The sequence below is a fragment of the Lepidochelys kempii genome, chromosome 3 (genome assembly GCF_965140265.1).
Source record: "Lepidochelys kempii isolate rLepKem1 chromosome 3, rLepKem1.hap2, whole genome shotgun sequence".
In the NCBI taxonomy this organism is placed as follows: domain Eukaryota; kingdom Metazoa; phylum Chordata; order Testudines; family Cheloniidae; genus Lepidochelys; species Lepidochelys kempii.
In genome coordinates this window covers 85,507,380-85,528,093 of record NC_133258.1, presented here as the reverse complement: position 1 = coordinate 85,528,093, position 20,714 = coordinate 85,507,380, and the positions used below count along the sequence as shown (strand labels likewise).

Here is a 20,714-nt window from a genome sequence, read left to right as displayed (position 1 = left end):
TAAGGTTGCGTGACACTTTCCATTATAATACCCTATATTCAGTTGCTTATAACTTTGTCAGACTTAACCCATTTGGACTGATGTTAGGGTGTCTGCCTAAGACTGATTTTTCTTTTTTGGTGACTTTTCAGTTAAAACAGTGTAGTTATTTCTCAAAACCAGGTTAGGAGAAAAATACATTGTTTTGGTCATGTTAAAAATTTATTGCACAGGGAAAACTGTACTCTTGGAATTAATCAGGGTTGTGTAGTCAATGAGACTGTTCTCTGTAGGACCCCTGCCTGATTTGTTGGAGAAGTTTGGAAATATTTGGTGAATGACGTAGGAGACTTCAGGAAGAGAAAGGACTGTCTCATGATTTAGGCAGCTTAATGCTGCCCTGGAGAAATACCTGCCTCTGCCACATAGTGCCTATGTGATAATGTGCAAGTCACATGCATGAAAATTTTCATAGGTGGCTATTAACTGTGTTTCTCATATTCTGGGTGCCTAACTTCAGACATATAGGGTCCAGTTTGCAGAGCTGTTGAGTACTCACAGCTGCAACTGAGGTCAGTGGGAGTTGTTCTCTAGACATATAAAGTACTATATAAACGTAAGTACTTAGAAAAATCAAGGAGCTTCCCCCCATGCAGATCCTGGCTGACTCCTAGCCTCTCTCATTCAGTTAGGCATATCTGTCCCTGTCCCTGCACCCCCATGTGTCCTTCACCTCCTGTCCACATGTGTCCCTGCACCCTCACTCAGACACCCACACCCCATCCGCATTTGGCCCTGTACCCCTTTCACCTGTCCCTATGTGGCCCTGCACCCTCTCCCCCGATAGCCCTGTGCCTTCACTCCCATTCAGCCCCTGCCTCAGTCAGTCCTCCCCCACTAGCCATTATGAGCCCCTGTCTGACCCCCCAGCTGTCTGTCTCCCCATAGCCCCCGTCTCCTGTCCTGGCCCAATAGGCACTGTGAAGAAGGCAGGCACTTTCTCTTTCCTAAGTAGCTGGGAGCTGCTTCTCTGGTCTAGTGCCACAACACCCTCTGGTGGGAAAAAGGTGGAACTGCAGCAACTTTCTGGAAGAAGCTTTTTTCTGCACAAAAAATTAAAAATATGCACGGCTCATTAATTATGCATATGCACAGTGGCGCAGAATTCCCCCAGGAATAATAGCTGCATTGGTAATAATTGTACTGTCTTTCTTTGGTTTCTAATCACAGTTGTCACACTCAAATTTGAACTGGTTTTAAGCAAATATATTTTTTCAAAAGATTTAGTGAGTTGCTAATATAAGCGATCATCCTAGCAGTCATGCACAAGTCACTTTTTGTGTTGATAGATCAGAATAAAAGCTCCAAATAACAAAACTTTTTTTTAAAAAATCTTAAAGATCGTGGATTTGTGCCAACAACAGAGAGTGAAAAAATCTTTCAAAAGAGACTTAAGGAAATCCTCAAGCAAAATGACTTCTCTGTGTAAGTGGTCAGCCATTTTCCATGATTTATAACCTTTTGTGCTAACCTGAATAGTCATTTTAAAGATTTTTTTTTTTAATTAAATAGAACATTGTCAGGGTCAGTGGACTACAGTAATGGATCAGAGGAGTTCTCTGCTGAGTTAACACTACATTCGGAAATACTTTCTCCTAAAGCAGTTCCATGTTCACCAGCCAATATGGTGGAAGTGCACAAAGATAAGAAGCTGAACACAGGTGAGTGTTTTCAGTGACATTACTTTTTGGGACCAAGCCTTACATATTCACATATTTAGGCCATTGGAACTAATTGCATGAATAAATCAAGCAGGATTTAGCTCTTCATTATAGACTGCCTGAACTAAACAGTACCTTTGCCCTCACTTTAGCTCCTTGTAACGCCAGTAAAGTAAACCCTTCACCAGCGGTCCTTAGGGGCCAGCTATGCCATCTCTCTACATGGACTTGGGTCCTCTCTGTATCAGTAGCATACCGGACTGGGGAGCTAGTTTTTCTTTGTGCTACCTGAGCAGTACAGAGAATGTGAAGCAAGTTACAACATCTGGCCCAATACATGCAGGATTTTCACCACCACAAAGACATTTTGTGGATCAAAATGTTCATAGTCGATAGAACCACAGAAACTTTTTTAGAAGTCTTATAAAATAATTTGTAAATACTTAAATGTTTAATAGCACAAACTGATTTTTAGAAATTGTTTTGCTTTCATATTGAAACACTGGTGTATATTACTCCTTCAAGTTTTGTTTAATTTTTTAAAGAACCTAATAGGGATACTAATAAAGAGGAGGACGCGCTTATTAATGAAGAAGCGATTTTAAACATCATGGAAAATAGTCAGAGTTTTCATCCACTATCTCAGAGACTGAATCAGACTGCAGTTTTCAGTGAGTATAACCAGGACATAAATAATACATTCTTTGCTACTGGGCAACTGTTGCGTTCCCTCGGTGTATTTAGTTCTGTATCAAACCCAGAGGAAGGCACACTCCCTGCCCCAAGGAGTTTGCAGTTTAGAAGGTTGCCTTCCAGTGTCACCTTCTATAATCGCTCATCAATCCAGCTGGTTTGTAAAGACTGCTCTGCTGCTGCTTCCTCTCTAATCCAAGCTGTCATCTTCCAGGTCAACCAACTAGAGGTGCTGGGAGGAGTTCCTGTTCCATATGTCTCTAGGAGGTGTGGGGATACTTAAGGAGATTCTGGAGTCCCAAAATTTGGGTCAGAGAGAAAGGGGGTCTGGCTGGCCTGTTCTCTCCACTGCCTATATTGCTCCCACTGTTCTCAGCTCTCTTCCTCTGGGTTTGGGGTGAGAGAGAACTCTCATAGGCTGGCTTTAACAAACCAGCTCCATAGTGGTATGTGGGGATGGGAAGAATTTTTCCCCAAGATAGGTGGATACAAAAGGATCTTGATAAATTAGAGGAATTTGAATTGAAATCAACAAGATGAAATTCAATACAGACATCTGCAAAGTACTGAGCTTAAGAAGGAGATCAAATGCACAGCTACAAATAATAGGGAATAACTGGCTAGATGTTAGTATTGCTGAAAAGGATCTAGGGGTTATAGTGGATCACAAATTGAATATGAGTAGGGCCCTACCAAGTTCAGAGTCCATTTTTGTCAATTTCATGGTCATAGGATTTTAAAAATAGTAAATTTAATCATTTCAGCTACTTAAATCTGAAATTTCAAGGTATTGTACTTGCAGGGATCCTGACCCAAAAAGGAGTTGTGGGGGGAGGGGAGGAAGTCGTCACAAGTTTATTGTAGGCAGGATTGTGGTACTGCTACCCATAATTCTGCGATGGTGGTGGTGGTGCTGCCTTCAGAGCTGGGCAGCTGCATAGCGGTGGCTGCTGATTGGGAGCCCAGCTCTGAAGGCAGAACTGCCGCCAGCAGCTGCGCAGAAGGAAGGAAGGATGGCATGGTTCAGTATTGCCGCCCTTACTTCTGTGCTGCTGTTGGTGGGGCGCTGCCTTCAGAGCTGGGCACCTGCTGAACAGCCGCTGCTCTCTGGTCGCCCAGCCATGAAGGCAGTGCAGAAGTAAGGTTGGCAATACCATTTCGCCCCTTCTCCTCCTCCCCCCCAAATCTTGCGACCCCCCCCCCCACTCCCTGCAACTCCCTTTTGGGTCAGGGCCCCCAATTTGAGAAACTCTGGTCTCCTCCATGAAATCTGTATAGTATAGGTTAAAAGCACACAAAAGACTAGATTTCACGGTCTGTGATGCGTTTTTCATGGCTGAGAATTTGGTAGGGCCCTATGTAAAACACTGGCCACAGAATTTTACCCAGTAATTTCTGCATCATTCCCATAACTTCTGATTAAACCAGATTTCACAGTCTGTGATGCGTTTTTCGTGGCCATGAATTTGGTAGGGCCCTAAATATGAGTCAACAAAGTGGTGCAGCTGCAAAAAAAGCTAAGGCTATGTCTGCGCTGCAGAGTTTTGTCGCCAAAAGTTATGCCACTTTAATTAAAGTGCTTTAATTAAACTACTGTTGCATGTCCACACTATGCTCCTTGTGTCAGCAGAGAGCATCCACACTAGCAGCTCGTGCATCGACACAGAGAGCAGTGCATTGTGGATTTCCCACTCTGCAGTTGGCTGCAGGGTGCTTTGGGAAGGGTTTGCAATGCCTTATGGGGCAGGTTCACTGTCACATGATGCAGGTGTCTCAATCCCATTGTTCCATGGGCATCCTACTAGACTGCCAACCGCTTTTCAGCTGAAGTAGGGAGGGGTGAGTGGGGGCAGAGTGTGTGACAGGGAGTGACAGTGTGTGTGTTGGGGGAGTGTGTGTGTGTTGGCATGCTGTCTCAGCCGCTGAAAGCAACCAGTTCTGTGGCAGAGGGAGGGGGACACAGCGGACATCAGCCTTCACCTCCCTCCCTGGCTCTGCACAGCACAGCACAGCAGTCTCTCACACACACAGACCTGCCCCTGCCTCTGTGTGCCTAGTGCAGGAGACAACAACATTCCACATTAATGATTTGCTCTTTGTTCTGGGAGCAGAGCAGCATGCTGAGCTGTCAGAACTTCATAGAGCTTTGAAAGGGGAGGGGCACATGCCTGCAGGGCAGATGAGTTGAAAACAGTGAGCAGAGCAGTGGCGGGCATTGTGTGATACTGGGGGAGCCATTACATTCTCTTTGGGATGAACGGCAGCTTTTACACTGACACTTTGTCATTTTAACTTTGCTGTAAAAAACGCTGTCTCTCATCAAGGTGGTTTTATTTTGTCGCCAAAACTGAAGAGTTTTGTCACCAAAAGTGGGCATTGCAGTGTGTACACCTCCACTGTTTTGCCACCAGAAGCTGCCTTTTGCCGACAAAACTCTGCAGTGTAGACAATGCCTAATATTCTGGGGTGTATTTCTAAGACATAGAAGGGAATTGTTTGACTGTATTTGACACTAGTGAAGCCTCAGCTGGAGTACTGTGTCCAGTTCTGGGTGCCACACTTTAAGGAAGATGTAAACAAATTGGAGAGAGTTCAGAGGAGAACAACAAAAATGAGGAAAAGTTTCGAAAACTTGATCTATGAGGAAAGGCTGGGAAAATAGCTGGGTATGTATAGTCTAGTGAAAAGAAGACTGAGTGGGGACCTGATAACAGTCTTCAGGTATGTTAAGAGCTGTTAGAGAGAACATGGTGATCAATTGTTTTCCATGTCCATTAAAGGTAGTACAAGAAGCAATGGTCTTAATCTGCAGCACTTTTTTAACAATAAGGATAGTTAAGTATTTGAAATGGGTTACCAAGAGAGGTTGAAGAATCCCCATCATTGAAGGCTTTTAAGGATAGGTTAGACAAGCACCTGTCAGGTATGGTCTCAGTATACTTCGTCCTGCCACATTATGGAGGGCTGGACTAGATGACCTCTCAAGATTCCTTTCAGCCCTACATTTTTATGATTCTTTAGTTGAAGGCAAAAACAAAGATGCCCAAGGATTGAGAAAATTTAAAGATTGAGAGGGAGGAAAACTGGGGATGAAAGGAGAGAGAGAAGGATGGTATCAGGGGAACAGCTTGTGGGATTAATGGCAAATAGTAGAAGATAGATCTTTGAATAAAAAGAAGGAATTGGGATGGAAGGAGAGGAGGAATAGTCTTCCTGGATGCTTTCAGTTTTGCTTTTTTTTAAAAGTAGGCAAAATCTTGGATAGTGAAGGGTGCAGAGGAGTATAGGAGGAAAAGCAGAGAAGCGTGTTTGAGGAGGGAATTGAATGTGAAGAGGAGTTGGTGGGAGTTGGCAGCATGGGAATTTGATTAGGCAAGAGAGGTAAAGTTACTTAGGAAGAGAAGAGACCAAAAGAAGATGGCTTCAACTGCTGCAATGAAGGAAGAGAGCCTTTTTCACTGAGTGTGAGGAGGTGGAAGGAATTGGAGAGAGAGGAGCATTGATGAGAGTGAATTTAGTAGAACCAGAGCATAAAGGAAGAAATGTAAGAAACAGGTATAAGGCTGTCAGGATTGGAGCCTGACAGGTAGGGAGGCTGATGTAAAACAGGGAAATAGAAAATAAGGTGGCCATGAAGAGAGCTGTGTTTCTGGTGCCTCCACCAACTCCCATCACTACCTACTTAATTGATTAAAAATGGTTAGGAACTGTATTTTAAAGTTATTTTACTGAGAAACTATAACTAAACATTCATTTACAAGTAAAATAAAATGATAGGTAAAAATTATGTACGTGTGGGCTTTTTTTTTTTTTGCAGTGGACAGTAGTTCTGATCAGGCCATGATAAACCTGTTGGCTGGCTTGGAGGATGATGGGTATCAAATGGGAGGACACAGAACGTTATCTCAAAATAATTCTCTTGGAAGCTATAGAAATCTCCAGAACAGTGATGATGAAGAAAATGAACCACAAATTGAAAAGGAAGAGATGGAACTCAGTTTGCTAATGTCCCAAAGATGGGATAGCAGCATTGAAGAGCATGGGGCAAAAAGAAGGTATGTATTTGACATGGAAAACAGGATTTTCCTTTTTTTAAAGAAATATTTGTCCTTTTTCCCAAATACTTCATGTTTTCAACTCCTGTGAATGAGCAACTCTAAATGAAGTAACTTAAATACTCATACACTACCGCTGACTTACAGAAGGGACTCCCATTGATCATTGGAGTTCCAGGTAGATCTCAGGCTAGATATGGCTTTTAAAGTGGTGACACTTGATAATCACTTTTATATGGGTGTTTTTTGTATCCAAGCCTCTAATTTTGCTGTCGAGAACATATTTTAAGGTAGCTTTTTCCTGTATCTGTGTTCCTGATCTGTCATCCTTTTCATTATAATCAGTTTAGAGCCTTGCTGTATAGGTTTGACACTTGATGTACCTGGAGTGAATGTTTAGGAAATACATTTGTAAAGACTGACCTGACAGTCCAACAATAGCACCATGTGTTCCTGTTCACCTTGGGGGCAATGATTAAATCTTATGGTGCACACTTCTTTTCTGGACCACCAGCAGTAGGCTGATCCTTTAAGATAAGGAACTCCCACTTACCTCCACCATAATTCTTTCCAGCCAGAGGTTTTTTGCAATCTAAAATATACGGCTCTTATCAGGGTTGTTTAATTGTCTTTAGGTCAGTGAGCAAAAATATGCATAGAAGCTCAACTGAAGAGGAGGATTCATCTTCAGAAGAAGAAATGGAATGGAGTGGTAACAGTTTGCTTCTAGCTAATCTCTCTATACCTCAGTTAGATGGAACTGCAGATGAAAACGGTGGTAAGTAAATAGTAAAACTACTTTAAAAATTACACCTTTTAAACAAATCCTTCAAAAATTGAGTTACTGCATGGAACATAAATGGTTTCCTGATCAGTGTACCAATCCTGGAAGATCTGACTGCCCTCAACTCCCAAGTCAGTGGGAGGGACGTGCTCTCAGCACTTTGCAGGAAATGACCCTTAAATACTGTAAATTGGCTTATAAGATGATTAATCATAAAAGGCTTATGGTTCTCCCAACTGTACCTTCCCTCTCCTGCCCTGCTTTTTTTTTAGTCTGAGTAAAGAGGGTCTTAAATTAGTCTTAAGGGAGAGGGTAAAGCTCATCCAGTTACCATAGGGATTTTTTTTAAAATTTGTTTGAAATGTTTATTATGCATACACAATATAGAAATTACTATTTTCATGAAACCATTTAGTCTGCCAGGATTTCACTGTAAGTATACTGAATTTAGTAAACTTGTGAAAGAATCCAGACTCCCTATGTACTGTTGTTCAGTTATATACCACCCATAATTAATGCAGTGTAACTCACTTTCAGCCTTCATTTCATTCAATATATTGCATATCTATATCCTGAAATTGCATGAGTTTAAAACTGTGTAACAGCAAGCAGGAACAAGTTAGCAAGGAAGAAGTTTCAAGTTTCAGAATTAAAAAAAAAAAAAATTCTCCCCCTTACCCTCATTACCTCTGCAAAAATAAAAAAGGTCTGAAATTACTTCAATTCATAGTGTGGGTAATGTGATTTTGATGATAAGAGAATATTTAAATACTATTTTCTACTTACTTTTAGTAAGGTGATCTATATATTATCTTTATATAAGTATATTGAACAAGGTAATGAAATATAAATAGAGAGAGAGAGAGAGAGAGAACAAATGCTTGGTTCTGTGGCAAAGAGATCCTAATATTAAGATGAAGTATTTGCTTTAGTTTTTTTCTAATAGTAGTCATTTTTCTTTAATGAGAGAGACAAGGTAGGTGAGGTAATATCTTTTACTGGACCAATTTCTACTAGTGGAAGGTTCAAGCTTTCAAGATACAGGGCTCTTCAAGTCTGGGGAAGGAAGCAGAGTGACACAAACCTTGTACCTTCCACCAACAGAAGTTGGTCCAGTAAAACATATTACCTCACCTGCTTGTGTTTCTCATATTCTGAGACCAACATAGAATCATAGAATATCAGGATTGGAAGGGACCTCAGGAGGTCATCTAGTCCAACCCCATGCTCACAGCAGGATCAGTCCCCAACTAAATCATCCCAACCAGGGCTCTTTGTCAAGCCTGACCTAAAAACTTCTTAAGAGGGAGATTCTACCACCTCCTTAGTTAACCCATTCCAGTGCTTCACCACCCTCCTAGTGAAAAAGTTTTTCCTAATATCCATCCTAAACCTCCCCCACTGCAACTTGAGGCCATTACTCCTTGTTCTGTCATCTGCCACCACAGAGAACAATCTAGATCCATCCTCTTTGGAACCCCCTTTCAGGTAGTTGAAAGCAGCTATCAAATCTCCCCTCATTCTTCTCTTCTGCAGACTAAACAATCCCAGTTCCCTCAGCCTCTCCTCATAAATCATGTGCTCCAGCCCCCTAATCATTTTTGTTTCCCTCCACTGGACTCTTTCCGATTTTTCCACCTCCTTCTTGTAGTGTGGGACCCAAAACTGGACACTGTACTTAGATCAGGCCTTACCAATGCCGAATAGAGGGGAATGATCATGTCCCTCGATCTGCTGGCAATGCCCCTACTTATACATCCCAAAATGCCATTGGCCTTCTTGGCAACAAGAGCACACTGTTGATTCATATCCAGCTTCTCGTCCACTGTAACTCCTAGGTCCTTTTCTGCAAACTGCTAGCTAGCCACTCAGTCCCTAGTCTGTATCAGTGCATGGGATTCTTCCTTCCTAAATGTAGGACTCTGCACTTGTCCTTGTTGAACCTCATCAGATTTCTTTTGGCCCAATCCTCTAAATTGTCTAGGCCCCTCTGTATCCTATCCCTACCCTCCAGCATATCTTCTACTCCTCCCAGTTTAGTGTTATCTGCAAACTTGCTGAGGGTGCAGTCCACGCCATTCTCCAGATCATTAATGAAGATATTGAACAAAACCGGCCCCAGGACCGACCCTTGGGGCACTCCGCTTGATACCGGCTGCCAGCTAGACATGGAGCCATTGATCACTGCCTATTGAGCCTGAGGATCTATCCAGCTTTCTATTCACCTTATAGTCCATTCATCCAGTCCATACTACTTTATCTTGCTGGCAAGAATACTGTGGGAGACCGTATCAAAAGCTTTGCTAAAGTCAAAGAATAACACGTCCACTGCTTTCTCCTCATCCACAGAGCCAGTTACCTCATCATAGAAGGCAGTCAGGTTAGTCAGGCATGACTTTCCCCTGGTGAATCCATGCTGACTGTTCCTGATCACTTTTCTCTCCTCTAAATGCTTCAAAATTGATTCCTTGAGGATCTGCTCCATGATTTTTCCAGGGACTGAGGTGAGGCTGACTGGCCTGTAGTTCCCTGGATCCTCCTTCCCTTTTCTAAAGATGGGCACTACATTAGCCTTTTTCCAGTCGTCCGGGACTTCCCCTGATGGCCATGAGTTTTCAAAGATAATGGCCAATGGCTCTGCTATCACATCCGCCAACTCCTTTAGCACCCTTGGATGCAGTGCATCCGGCCCCATGGACTTGTGCTCGTCCAGCTTTTCTAAATAGTCCTGAACCACTTCTTTTTCACTTGACAGAGGGCTGGTCACCTCCTCCCCATGCTGTGCTGCCCAGTGCAGTAGTCTGGGAGCTGACCTTGTTTGTGAAGACAGAGGCAAAAAAAGCATTGAGTACATTAGCTTTTTCCACATCCTCTGTCACTAGGTTTCCTCCCCCATTCAGTAAGGGGCCCACACTTTCCTTGACCTTCTTGTTACTAACATACCTGTAGAAAACCTTCTTGTTACTCTTAACATCCCTTGCTAGCTGCAACTCCAAGTGTGATTTGGCCTTCCTGATTTCACTCCTGCATGCCCGAGCAATATTTTTATACTCCTCCCTGGTCATTTGTCCAGTCTTCCAGTGAAGCTTCTTTTTTGTGTTTAAGATCAGCAAGGATTTCATTGTTAAGTCAGGCTGGTAGCCTGCCATATTTACTATTCTTTCTACACATCGGGATGGTTTGTTCCTGCAACCTCAATAAGGATTCTTTAAAATACAGCCATCTCTCCTGGATTCCTTTCCCCCTCATGTTATTCTCCCAGGGGATCTTGCCCATCAGCTCCCTGAGGGAGTCAAAGTCTGCTTTCCTGAAGTCCAGGGTCCATATTCTGGTGCTCTCCTTTCTTCCTTGTTTTAGGATCCTGAACTTGACCATCTCATGGTCGCTGCCTCCCAGGTTCCCATCCACTTTTGCTTCCCCCACTAATTCTTACATTTGTGAGCAGCGGTCAAGAGGAGCTCTGCCCCTACTTGGTTCCTCCAACACTTGCACCAGAAAATTGTAACATGGTTACATCATTATATTTTTTAATATAGTTTTGAGACACTGTGTTAATTGTACTAAATGGACTACAAACTTGAAATTGCAGATTAAATTCAAACTCTACAACACCGTATTTCTTAGTCTGAAATCTAGCTGGTTAGCATGAAATTCTTATTAATTACTTCCCTAGGGTGAAAAATTTGCCCTCCTATGCATGTGCACAAATCTCTATAAAATTAATGCAATTTGCATGTGCTCAATAAGGCAAGAATTTGGTTTTTAAACAGGGTTTTAAAAAATATATTTTCTGGAATGGTTTTGCATTTTAGAAATATATTTTAAAATAATCCATGAAGGGTTATGATAATATGTTGTGACAGTGCCTCATTGCATTGTAAATTTGAAAGTAATAGTATACAATCACAGATGAGAGAGAGGCTATATGCCTAGTATTTATTCCTTAACAGTAAATAATGACCCTTTGGCAAACTCTTCAATTATTTAGCTGATGAGGTGACTGGGCATTCTTCTCTTGAATAGAATGTGTATCCCTGTTGTTATCCTTTTATCTGAATAATAACCAAACAAATCCTTCATTGGATTTCCAGGATTTATGGAAATGCATGGAGATAGACACAGATCAATAAATAATACAAGTTGAAACAGGAGCAAAGCAAATGACTATAGCTAACATCTCAAAATCTGAAATTAAGCTTCTAGTGCTGAATTTATTAATCCTAATAAGCCTGATTTTCAAAGGTAGTGAGCATGTACAGCTCCCTTGACATCACTGGCATTGGTAGGTCAGCACTCCTGAAAATCAGGCCACTTGTATTTAGGTATCTGTAGGTGGATTTAGAAGCCTAAATTCTTCCTTTGGTTTAAAAATTTGGCATGTGTGTATTTGTGTAGTATTTAGGAATGACTGGCAGAATGGCTGCTGCACTAGTTGTTTAAATGATCTGATCTGGTATGACAACTCCTATGCTCATGTGAATCATAGTTAAGGCTGCAAGTCTGTCCTGGAGGTCATGGAAATCATGGATTCTGTGACTTTCCGGGACCTCCGTGATTTCTGCAGTGACCGATGCGGTTGACCCAGGGAATGCCTGAGCAGCTCGGGTAGCCTGTGAGCCAGCCACACCAGCCGCTGCTGGGGCAGTCTCAAGCCACCGTGCCCCTTTCCCCCAAGCAGCAGCAGGAGTTTGGGTGTGGGAGAGGGCTGAGGTAGGGGGGTGGGGTGCAGGAAGGGGTGAGGGCTCTTGGCAGCGCTTACCTCGGGAGGCTCCTCAGAATTGGTGACGTGTCCCTCAGCTCCTATGTGTAGGCATGGCCAGGTGGCTCTGCATGCTGCCTCCATCCTCAGGTGCCGCCTCCGCAGTTCTCATTGGCTGTGACTCCCAAAAAGTGGGAACTGTGGAGCCAGTGCTTGGGGTGGGGGCAGCACACAGAGCCCCCTGGCCGCCCCTACAGCTAAGAGCCTACCAGCCCCACCAAACCCACCCTCTCCCCCCGTCCCCTCCCTCCCCCCCGAGCATCTGCGGCACCCCTGGGCTGCCCTCTGCCCCAAAGCACCCAAGATTTAATCAGGATTTATAGTACAAGTCATGGACAGGTCACAGGCCGTGAATTTATATTTATTGCCCGTGACCTGTCCATTACTTTTACCAAAAATACCTGTGCCTAAAACATAGCCATAATCATAGTCATAACAATCTTGCCCATAAATAAAATAGGATTTTGATTTTTGATGGGAGTTATTTTCATAGAGGTATTTTTAAAATGGTTAATATCTTAAGATAGATATTTTGAAATGAGGGGAAAAAAGTAAAAATAATTGCTTTTCTTCCATTCCAGACAATCCTTTGAATAATGAAAGTTCTCGAACTCACTCCTCCATAATTGCAACAAGTAAAATGTCCGTAAAGACCTCGATGTTTCACAAAGACGCTACTACGCTAGAACCCCCATCTTCTGCTAAGATTACTTTTCAGTGTAAACACACAAGTGCCCTTTCTTCCCATGTTTTGAACAATGAAGATTTAGTAGAAGAGCTTTCACAACCAAATGCTGAAGCAAGACCTGATCTTTCAGTCCATTCTCTCACAAAAGAAAGCACTTACACTGCAAAATGTCCAACATCATTCAGCAATAGTGCCCATTCTGAAAACTCTCACAAGGAAAGTAATAAGAAAGATATTCTTCCAGTTTCTTCATGTGAAAATAATATTTTTGAATATGAAGAAGATATTTCATCAGTGAGCAGACAGATACCAAGTAGGAAGTACACCAGCATCAGAAAGGTAGACAAGGATGATGCCTCTTTTATGCATATGAGCTGCCACATTAGTGATAGTGTGTTGAGTAAAAACTCATTCAGTTTTTCAGAGCTAAGCCTCTCCAAAAATAAAATACCCTCTGAAGCAAATGAAAAATCCAGCAGCACAGGTATAAATAGCTTTTTCCCTTCAACGGTAACAGAAAGTTGTGAATTGGTGTCTTGCTCAGGAGGGAATCGAACTGCAGGGCATTCTGTTGAAAGTAGCACTGATGAAGAAGGAAGCCTTAATAAACTTAAAATTAGGTATGAAGAATTTCAGGAGCATAAGACAGAAAAAACAAGCCTCAGTCAACAAGCAGCACATTATATGTTTTTTCCCAGTGTTGTTCTTTCTAATTGTCTCAGCCGACCACAAAAATTAGCTCCTGTGACGTATAAATTACAGCAGGGCAACAGACAATCCAGGTTAAAGCTGAATAAAAAGAAATTGGGTCTTAGCAATCATCAGGAACCTGCAGATGTCAATGATGTTGCATCCATGAAGGAAAGCTGCTATACACAAGATGATGCTTGCAGTAACATTCCTGACAAGGACAGTGCATTACCTATTGATTTAGTTCAAGTTCCTCATGGTGCTTTTGAAAACAAAATGCCTGCAAATAATGCTAATTGTATTGATTGCCAATTTAGAGATGGATCCCTGGAAACAGAGCAGTCATTTGGATTATGTGGGAATAAATATACACTCCGAACTAAACGAAAAGTAAATTATGAAACTGAAGACAGTGAATCAAGTTTTGTCATGCACAACTCAAAAATTAGCCTACCTCAGCCCATAGAAAGTGGTGAAAGTTTGGATGGGTCTCAGAAATCTCGAAAACGTAGAAAACTCTCTAAAAAACTGCCACCTGTTATTATCAAATACATTATCATTAATAGATTTAGAGGCAGAAAAAATATGCTTGTTAAAATAGGAAAAATAGACTCTAGTGAGGAACAAGTGATACTTACAGAAGAAAAGATGAACCTATATAAAAAGCTTGCACCTTTAAAGGACTTTTGGCCAAACGTTCCTGACTCCCCTGCAACCAAATATCCTATTTATCCATTAACACCAAAGAAAAGTCACAGAAGGAAAGCAAAACATAAGTCAGCTAAGAAAAAAGTTGGAAAACCACAAAAAACAAGTAGTAAAAATATTAAAAGAACTTTATCTTTCAGAAAAAGAACTCATGCAATCCTTTCTCCCCCTTCACCATCTTATAACGCTGAAGCTGAAGACTGTGACTACCACTATAGTGACGTTATGTCTAAATTAGGTTTTCTCTCTGAGAGAAGCATAAGTCCAGTAAATGCATCTCCCCCTCGCTGCTGGTCTCCCACTGATCCAAAAGCAGAAGAAATTATGAATGGACTAGACAAAGAAGCTTTACTTATTAAGGGTCCTAATATGTACATCAGCAAGACTGTTAATTCCATTGTAGGAAAAAATAGTCGAGCAAAAACTCAGGTTAAGAAATGTAAAAAGAAATTTGCTACGGTAGCTACTAAGAAAAGGAACAAGATTAATCAGACTAATAAAACAGCAAATGATGGAAAGAAGAAACCTAGGACAAAACAGAGACAAAAAATAACTGAAAAAATGTCATCAAGAAAGCGTATGACATTTAAAGATGAAAAAGGAAATACTCGTTCTGCTGCAGAAGTTAAATTTGTGCTGAAACATCAAGATCTGCCTGAAATTACTCACAACTTTGGCAGCTCACAACCACTTCTTACTCAGAAAGATGTTCCTCTAACTGGCTATTCAACAGGACATCTACTATCAACACAGCTCCCCCCAACAGTGGATGTACAAGGAAATTCATCTGGCTATTTTCATCCATTGCTGGAAACTGATAATCCTGTGGGTTTGCAAGGTTTGTCTACTCCAAGAGAAAATCTTCATTCATCTGTCATTTCTGCTCCTGTGATACCTGGAAGGGAAATAACAAAAATAAACTCCCAAAGGTCTAAGAGTCAAAATGCTGTGTTTCGAATGAAGGAATCTAGTTTGAGTCAAAATAATATATTTGACCCATCTAACCACTCATCTCAGGTAACACAGAATATATGTAACTCTAAAGATAAAACATCTACAAAGACAGAAGAGATGATAAATTCACAGAATAGATACTTGTCATCAATTGGAAAATTAAATGAAACACATAGCTTTCCAGATACAATGAAGACAGATCAGTTACATACCACTAATTTTTTGCATTGTAAAGACAATAATCAGCAGCAGATTGTATGCTTACCAGAAGCATCAAAACATGCAGATTCTTATTCTTCTATACTTAAATCATCTGAGGAAAGCCATGGATCGCTTCAGTTGCCTAAGAACTGTTTTGTAACTTCTTTAAGGAGTCCAGTGAAACAGCTAAAATGGGAGCAAAAACAGGGAGGATTTATTTTTGATATGTCTCATTTTAAACCCGAAAGAATAAAACATCGGTCTTTGTCAGAAACCATCTCACAAACAAAAACTATCTCCCAGTGCAAAAACAGGACTGTAATGACCCCATCAGCATTCAGTGAAGGACAGTCTGGATTAGCTGTTCTAAAAGAGTTACTACAAAAGAGACAGCAAAAAGCACAACATGCAGGTATTTTGCAAGAGCCATTATCAGTTACACCTCAGATAAACAAAAGTATTTCTTGCTCTCCTGAACAGCATAAAGCAATTAAAAGATCACAGTCAGTCACATCACCAAGAAAGTCTCGCGCTCCCAGAAATACAAAACCTAAAGAAAAAACACCAAAACCTTTAAAAGTGGATTCTTCAAACCAGCATAACACTAATCAGATTGACCACTTTATATCTGATGACAGCCCTGGTTTTTTTTCAGACCCAGGCTTTGAAAGCTGTTACTCACTTGAAGACAGCCTGTCACCAGACCATAATTACAATTTTGATATTAATACCATAGGGCAGACTGGATTTTGTAGTTTGTACTCTGCAAGTCAGTTTGTCCCAGCAGATCAAAGTCTGCCACAGAAGTTTTTGAGTGATGCAGTTCAGGATCTTTTTCCTGGACAAACAGCAGAAAATGAACTTTTCGGTCATAACAGCCAAAAATCTGAGGAAGAAAAACATCGCTCTTCAGACCCAAGTACATGGATAACATCTGGTGCTCTAAGTCCTGAACTTTTTGAGAAAACCTCTATGAATAACAATGAGAACCATCGCCATGGTCAGTGGAGAAACAATGTTCATCCTTCAGCATCTCGAACTAGCTCATCAGTAGATATTTTCTGTACGCAACAGGCAGGGGACTATGTAAATGAGAAGTTCAAGTTGAATAGAAATCCAGTAAATAAAGAGGTATTTCTTAGCCTTCCACAGTCAAGCTGTTCAGACTTCATTCAAAGCTGCACTAGAAAAGAAACCACTTTTGAACCATGTCAGCCACTTGGTTCAATTAATACCTCTTTTACTTCCGTATTGTCTTCTCCGGATGGTGAACTCGTGGATGCAGCTTCTGAGGATTTAGAGTTGTATGCTTCAAGAAACAATGAAGGATTAACTCCAACTCCAGACAGTTCACCACGATCAACCAGTTCTCCCTCACAGTCAAAGAATGGAAGTTTTACGCCTCGTACTGCTCACATTCTTAAACCTCTCATGTCACCACCAAGTCGTGAAGAAATCATGGCAACTTTGCTAGATCATGACCTTGCAGAAACAATTTACCAAGAACCATTTTGCAGCAATCCTTCTGATGCACCAGAAAAGCCAAGGTAATTTGTCTGTACACTTTTATTACAAGGCATTTCTATATGTGTATATATATTTGTAATTCTGTTAAATCTAATTACATGTATTCCTAAAGCTAATTTTAGCTATATATAGGAATTTTTCACTCTCCGATGTAAAAGATTTGAAGTGATAAACTTAAATTCCACGGCTTTTGTTTTAACTCTGTAGTTAAATAAAATAGAATAATTGTCCTTCCCTTACCGTTATCCACTTTAATGCCACATGCCAATTTTGTTGTCCCTAAGATGATCAAAGGAGGAATGAGCTGACTACCTTCTCCTTGGGTGAAGGAAGACATCTGACCATGTGACTTGCTCTAGAACAGGAATAGTCAATTATTTTTTGTCAAGGTCCAAATTTCTTGGTCAAGGTATAGTCAAGGTCCAGACTCCAGAGAAACATTTTTCACACCACAATAGCAATAAAGATAATAAGTAAATAAAAAGATTTTGCAGTCCATTCAAAAGCGTCTGGTGGTCCATGTTTGGCCCGTGGTCCGCCTGTTGTCCATTCCTGTTCTAGAGATTAGAGCCATGAGGACTCTTCCTGGTTTTCATCTTGAGGACTGCTTGTAATTCTGACAAGTGCATAGATACCCAAACCTTTAATTGATGACAATTGTTGACCATGCTATGATGTATGCAAGTAGTGAAACTGGTCATACATTCACAGTGTACTAAGTGACGCTTCCTCACAATGCTGAAATTGTACGTGTGTTACCTTTACTACTTGTGTACTAAATGTACTAACAGCTGCTTCTTCCAGAAATTCATTGGCATTTTACATCAGGATCAGAAAGCTGAGTGGTCCTTCAGCTGTGATTCTTTAACCAAATGGGATTTCTACTTCCTTTCTGAAACTAGAATCATAGGATATCAGGGTTGGAAGGGACCTCAGGAGGTCATCTAGTCCAACCCCCTGCTCAAAGCAGGACCAATCCCCAACTACATCATGTTCTAATATTTTCTACTCCAAAACACCAAGCTACTGTCTTTGCAAATATATTATTACTGACCATTAAAATTTAATTTTGTTTGAGTGTGAAAAATGACCTTTCCAGTAGTTTAATAATACTGTACTGAACTACTCTCCATGATGCTAGAGACTCCAGTTTGTTCCCACATTCTTGAACTAATAGGAGTTGAGAGCTGTGTGGAAATGGCACGGTCTGTCTCTGAGGGAAAAGTGATTTCCTTTAGTGATTTCTCTTGCCGATTCAGGAGAGTGTTTGATAGAGTTTGGATGGAACTAAATCACTCCTCTTTTGAAAAGTTGATGATTGTCCTAGGATATTTAGTGTGGAAGATAAAAGGTAAAGCAGGTAGCATTTGGAAGAGATCCTTGGGGCACTAAGAGTGATTCAGAAACTCCCATCCCTCCACCAGAAAGAAAGAAAGGAGTTACTCTCAGTAGGTTTCCAATTTAGGGCAGAGTAATAGCTTAAAATATTCTCTTTACAGGGAGATTGGAGGACGGCTTCTCACAGTAGAAACTAGACTTCCAAATGATCTGCCTGAGTTTGAGGGAGATTTCTCATTGGAAGGACTACGCCTCTGGAAGACTGCATTTTCAGCAATGACACAAAGTCCTAGACCAGGTTCACCACCACGTAATTGTCATTCCATTGCTGGCAAAGGAGAAACTAATAGCCATAAAACTAGCGAAGATAAAAAAATAGTCATCATGCCGTGTAAATGCGCACCGAGTCGCCAACAGGTTCAGATGTGGCTTCATGCCAAAGAAGAGTATGAGCATGTCAAGAAGTTGCCTAAGGATCAGCCAGTTGACACTGAGAAAGCAGCAGAGAATTTCAGATCCATAGCATTGCCTGAAGATCAGCCTACTGAAGTAGTAAAAGCAGCTAAGAATTTCAGTTTACCTAGCCAGCAAGACAGCATACCTATTGTGCCTACAAAAGATGCTCCTGTTTCACAGGCAGATCCTACACCAACACAGACCAAGGAAACTTGTGATAAATATATTAATACTGTACAGATTTCTACAAATACCACAGAACCCAGTAAAACTCCACCTGAAAGCGGGACATTGCTGCTTGCTCCTTCAGCAATAGAACTTGATAAAGAAGAAGAGGATGATGATTATTATGTCAATTATAGTTCACCAGATTCACCAGTGCTTCCTCCTTGGCAACAAGCAGCATCCCCAGATTCCAAACCATCTAGTTTAGAAGATGCAGACTGGCAGAGTCAGAACATAATTTCATCACCTGTGGAAGAAAATGACACAGCACCCAGTGGGAATGTACAGAAACATGTCAAATATGAAGGTCGGGCATCCTTCAGCACATCTCCACTTCTGGTCAGAGAAGGTTCTGGAAATTCCGAATCAGTTTGCCTTCATAGCACACCCATTGTACAGAGAAAATGTCAAGAAAGAATAGCTGAAGCACTTGATTTTACTCCTTTATCAACAGGTAAATTTATTAATTAAGCCAGGTACAACAAGAAGAGGTACAAAAACATTTCGCGCAAATAATAGGAAAAGAGTTTAATATACTTTGAAATAATTGAAAAATAACCCTCTCTCTGCAGGAAGGGCAAGTTAAACATGTTTTTATTTTTGAAAGGGATCTATTTCACAAGTGTTTATCCAGTGAAAGTAATTATTCAATTATTAATTAAGATTTGAGTGTCAGAACACCTTAAAAATTGTGGTACTGTGGCTAGAATATGAATTCTAAAGTGATGGTTAAAACATGAACAACATAACTGAAATTAAATGTTGAGTATTTTTGAGTCATTAAGTCTTTTTTGTTTAAGTCACTGGTATGTTTCAAACACATACTTACTTTGAAATTAGAATATAAATATTAAATATCTTAAATTTTAAGACTGTCCAAGATAACTATATGTTTTTGTCTTATTATACAGTGCCATATAGTCTGTAAAACACACTAGGCTGTTCTTTGGACTGGAGGTGATCAATTTGTGCACGTTATAATAGATAGAAGAATTTTCTGTTTCCTGGTAGGTAATTCAGTTTTCTTAGAATATTTGGGGGAAAGTAAATAACATTTGCATTTGTTCTATGTTTTTACAGAACCAAAGATGCAGAAATTGAATCACAGAAGAGGAAGTAACTCTGACACTCTTCGAAGAGTACTTTTAACAACACAAGTGAAGGTAAATAAGAATTGGAAACAAAGATTCAGGTTTATTAAATTACATTTAAGTGCGCATTCAAGTTCAGATGCAAAAATAGTCCATGTGTCAAGATAAACAAGTACCTTTATTTCACTTGTACTTATATTTTGACCTTTTCAATTTTTGGAATTTGTTGAGTCTGTGATAAATCTCTATTTTTTATGGGCTTTCATTTTGTTTTTGCTGTTGTGATCTGGGAAATTATTCTTATCTGTGTGTGCGCATGTGTAATAAACACACAATAGACAGTAATCATGGTAACTAAATGGGAATTATAAAGCTACAAATACAAAAGGAAAAATGAGAGCAAAGTGATAAGCATATGTTATTTGATCACATCAAATCCTAAAATGTCTCTGTCTTTATTCATGTTATGATTTTTTTTTGTAAAAAATTGATCATTTCACACACAGTAAGAGTATGTCTCCACAGCAAAATAAATAATAATAATAGTAACTGATAGTGAGTCTCCGAGCTCAGGTCAACTAGCTGCCCGTGCTATGGGGCTAAAAATAGCCATGTAGACATTTTGGGCTCGGTCTGGAACCCTGGTACTGAGACCCTGCCGGGGTCTTATTACCTGGGTTCCAGCCTGAGCCCAAACATCTACGGTTACCCTGTGGTACAAGCCCAAGTCAGTTGACTCAGGCTCTGAGAGTTGCTGCTGTGGGGTTTGGTTTGGTTTTGTTTTTCTGCTGTGTAGATGTACCCTAACTCATTGTGTAGACAAAGGCTCAGTGAAAGTTTCCTTA

General features: G+C 40.7%; 1 protein-coding gene across 3 annotated transcripts in view; it reads left to right on the top strand.

Moving 5' to 3' along the window:
* REV3L (REV3 like, DNA directed polymerase zeta catalytic subunit) overlaps window positions 1–20,714 on the top strand; it is a 251,239-nt gene that overhangs the window by 146,206 nt on the left and 84,319 nt on the right. For all 3 annotated transcript variants that reach the window (XM_073337056.1, XM_073337055.1, XM_073337057.1), the window contains exons 8-15: window positions 1,380–1,464; window positions 1,552–1,700; window positions 2,246–2,371; window positions 6,211–6,448; window positions 7,084–7,226; window positions 12,573–16,779; window positions 18,259–19,232; window positions 19,859–19,941. In XM_073337056.1, the coding sequence (XP_073193157.1) occupies window positions 1,380–1,464; window positions 1,552–1,700; window positions 2,246–2,371; window positions 6,211–6,448; window positions 7,084–7,226; window positions 12,573–16,779; window positions 18,259–19,232; window positions 19,859–19,941 (6,005 nt within the window). The remainder of the gene's footprint in view (window positions 1–1,379; window positions 1,465–1,551; window positions 1,701–2,245; window positions 2,372–6,210; window positions 6,449–7,083; window positions 7,227–12,572; window positions 16,780–18,258; window positions 19,233–19,858; window positions 19,942–20,714) is intronic.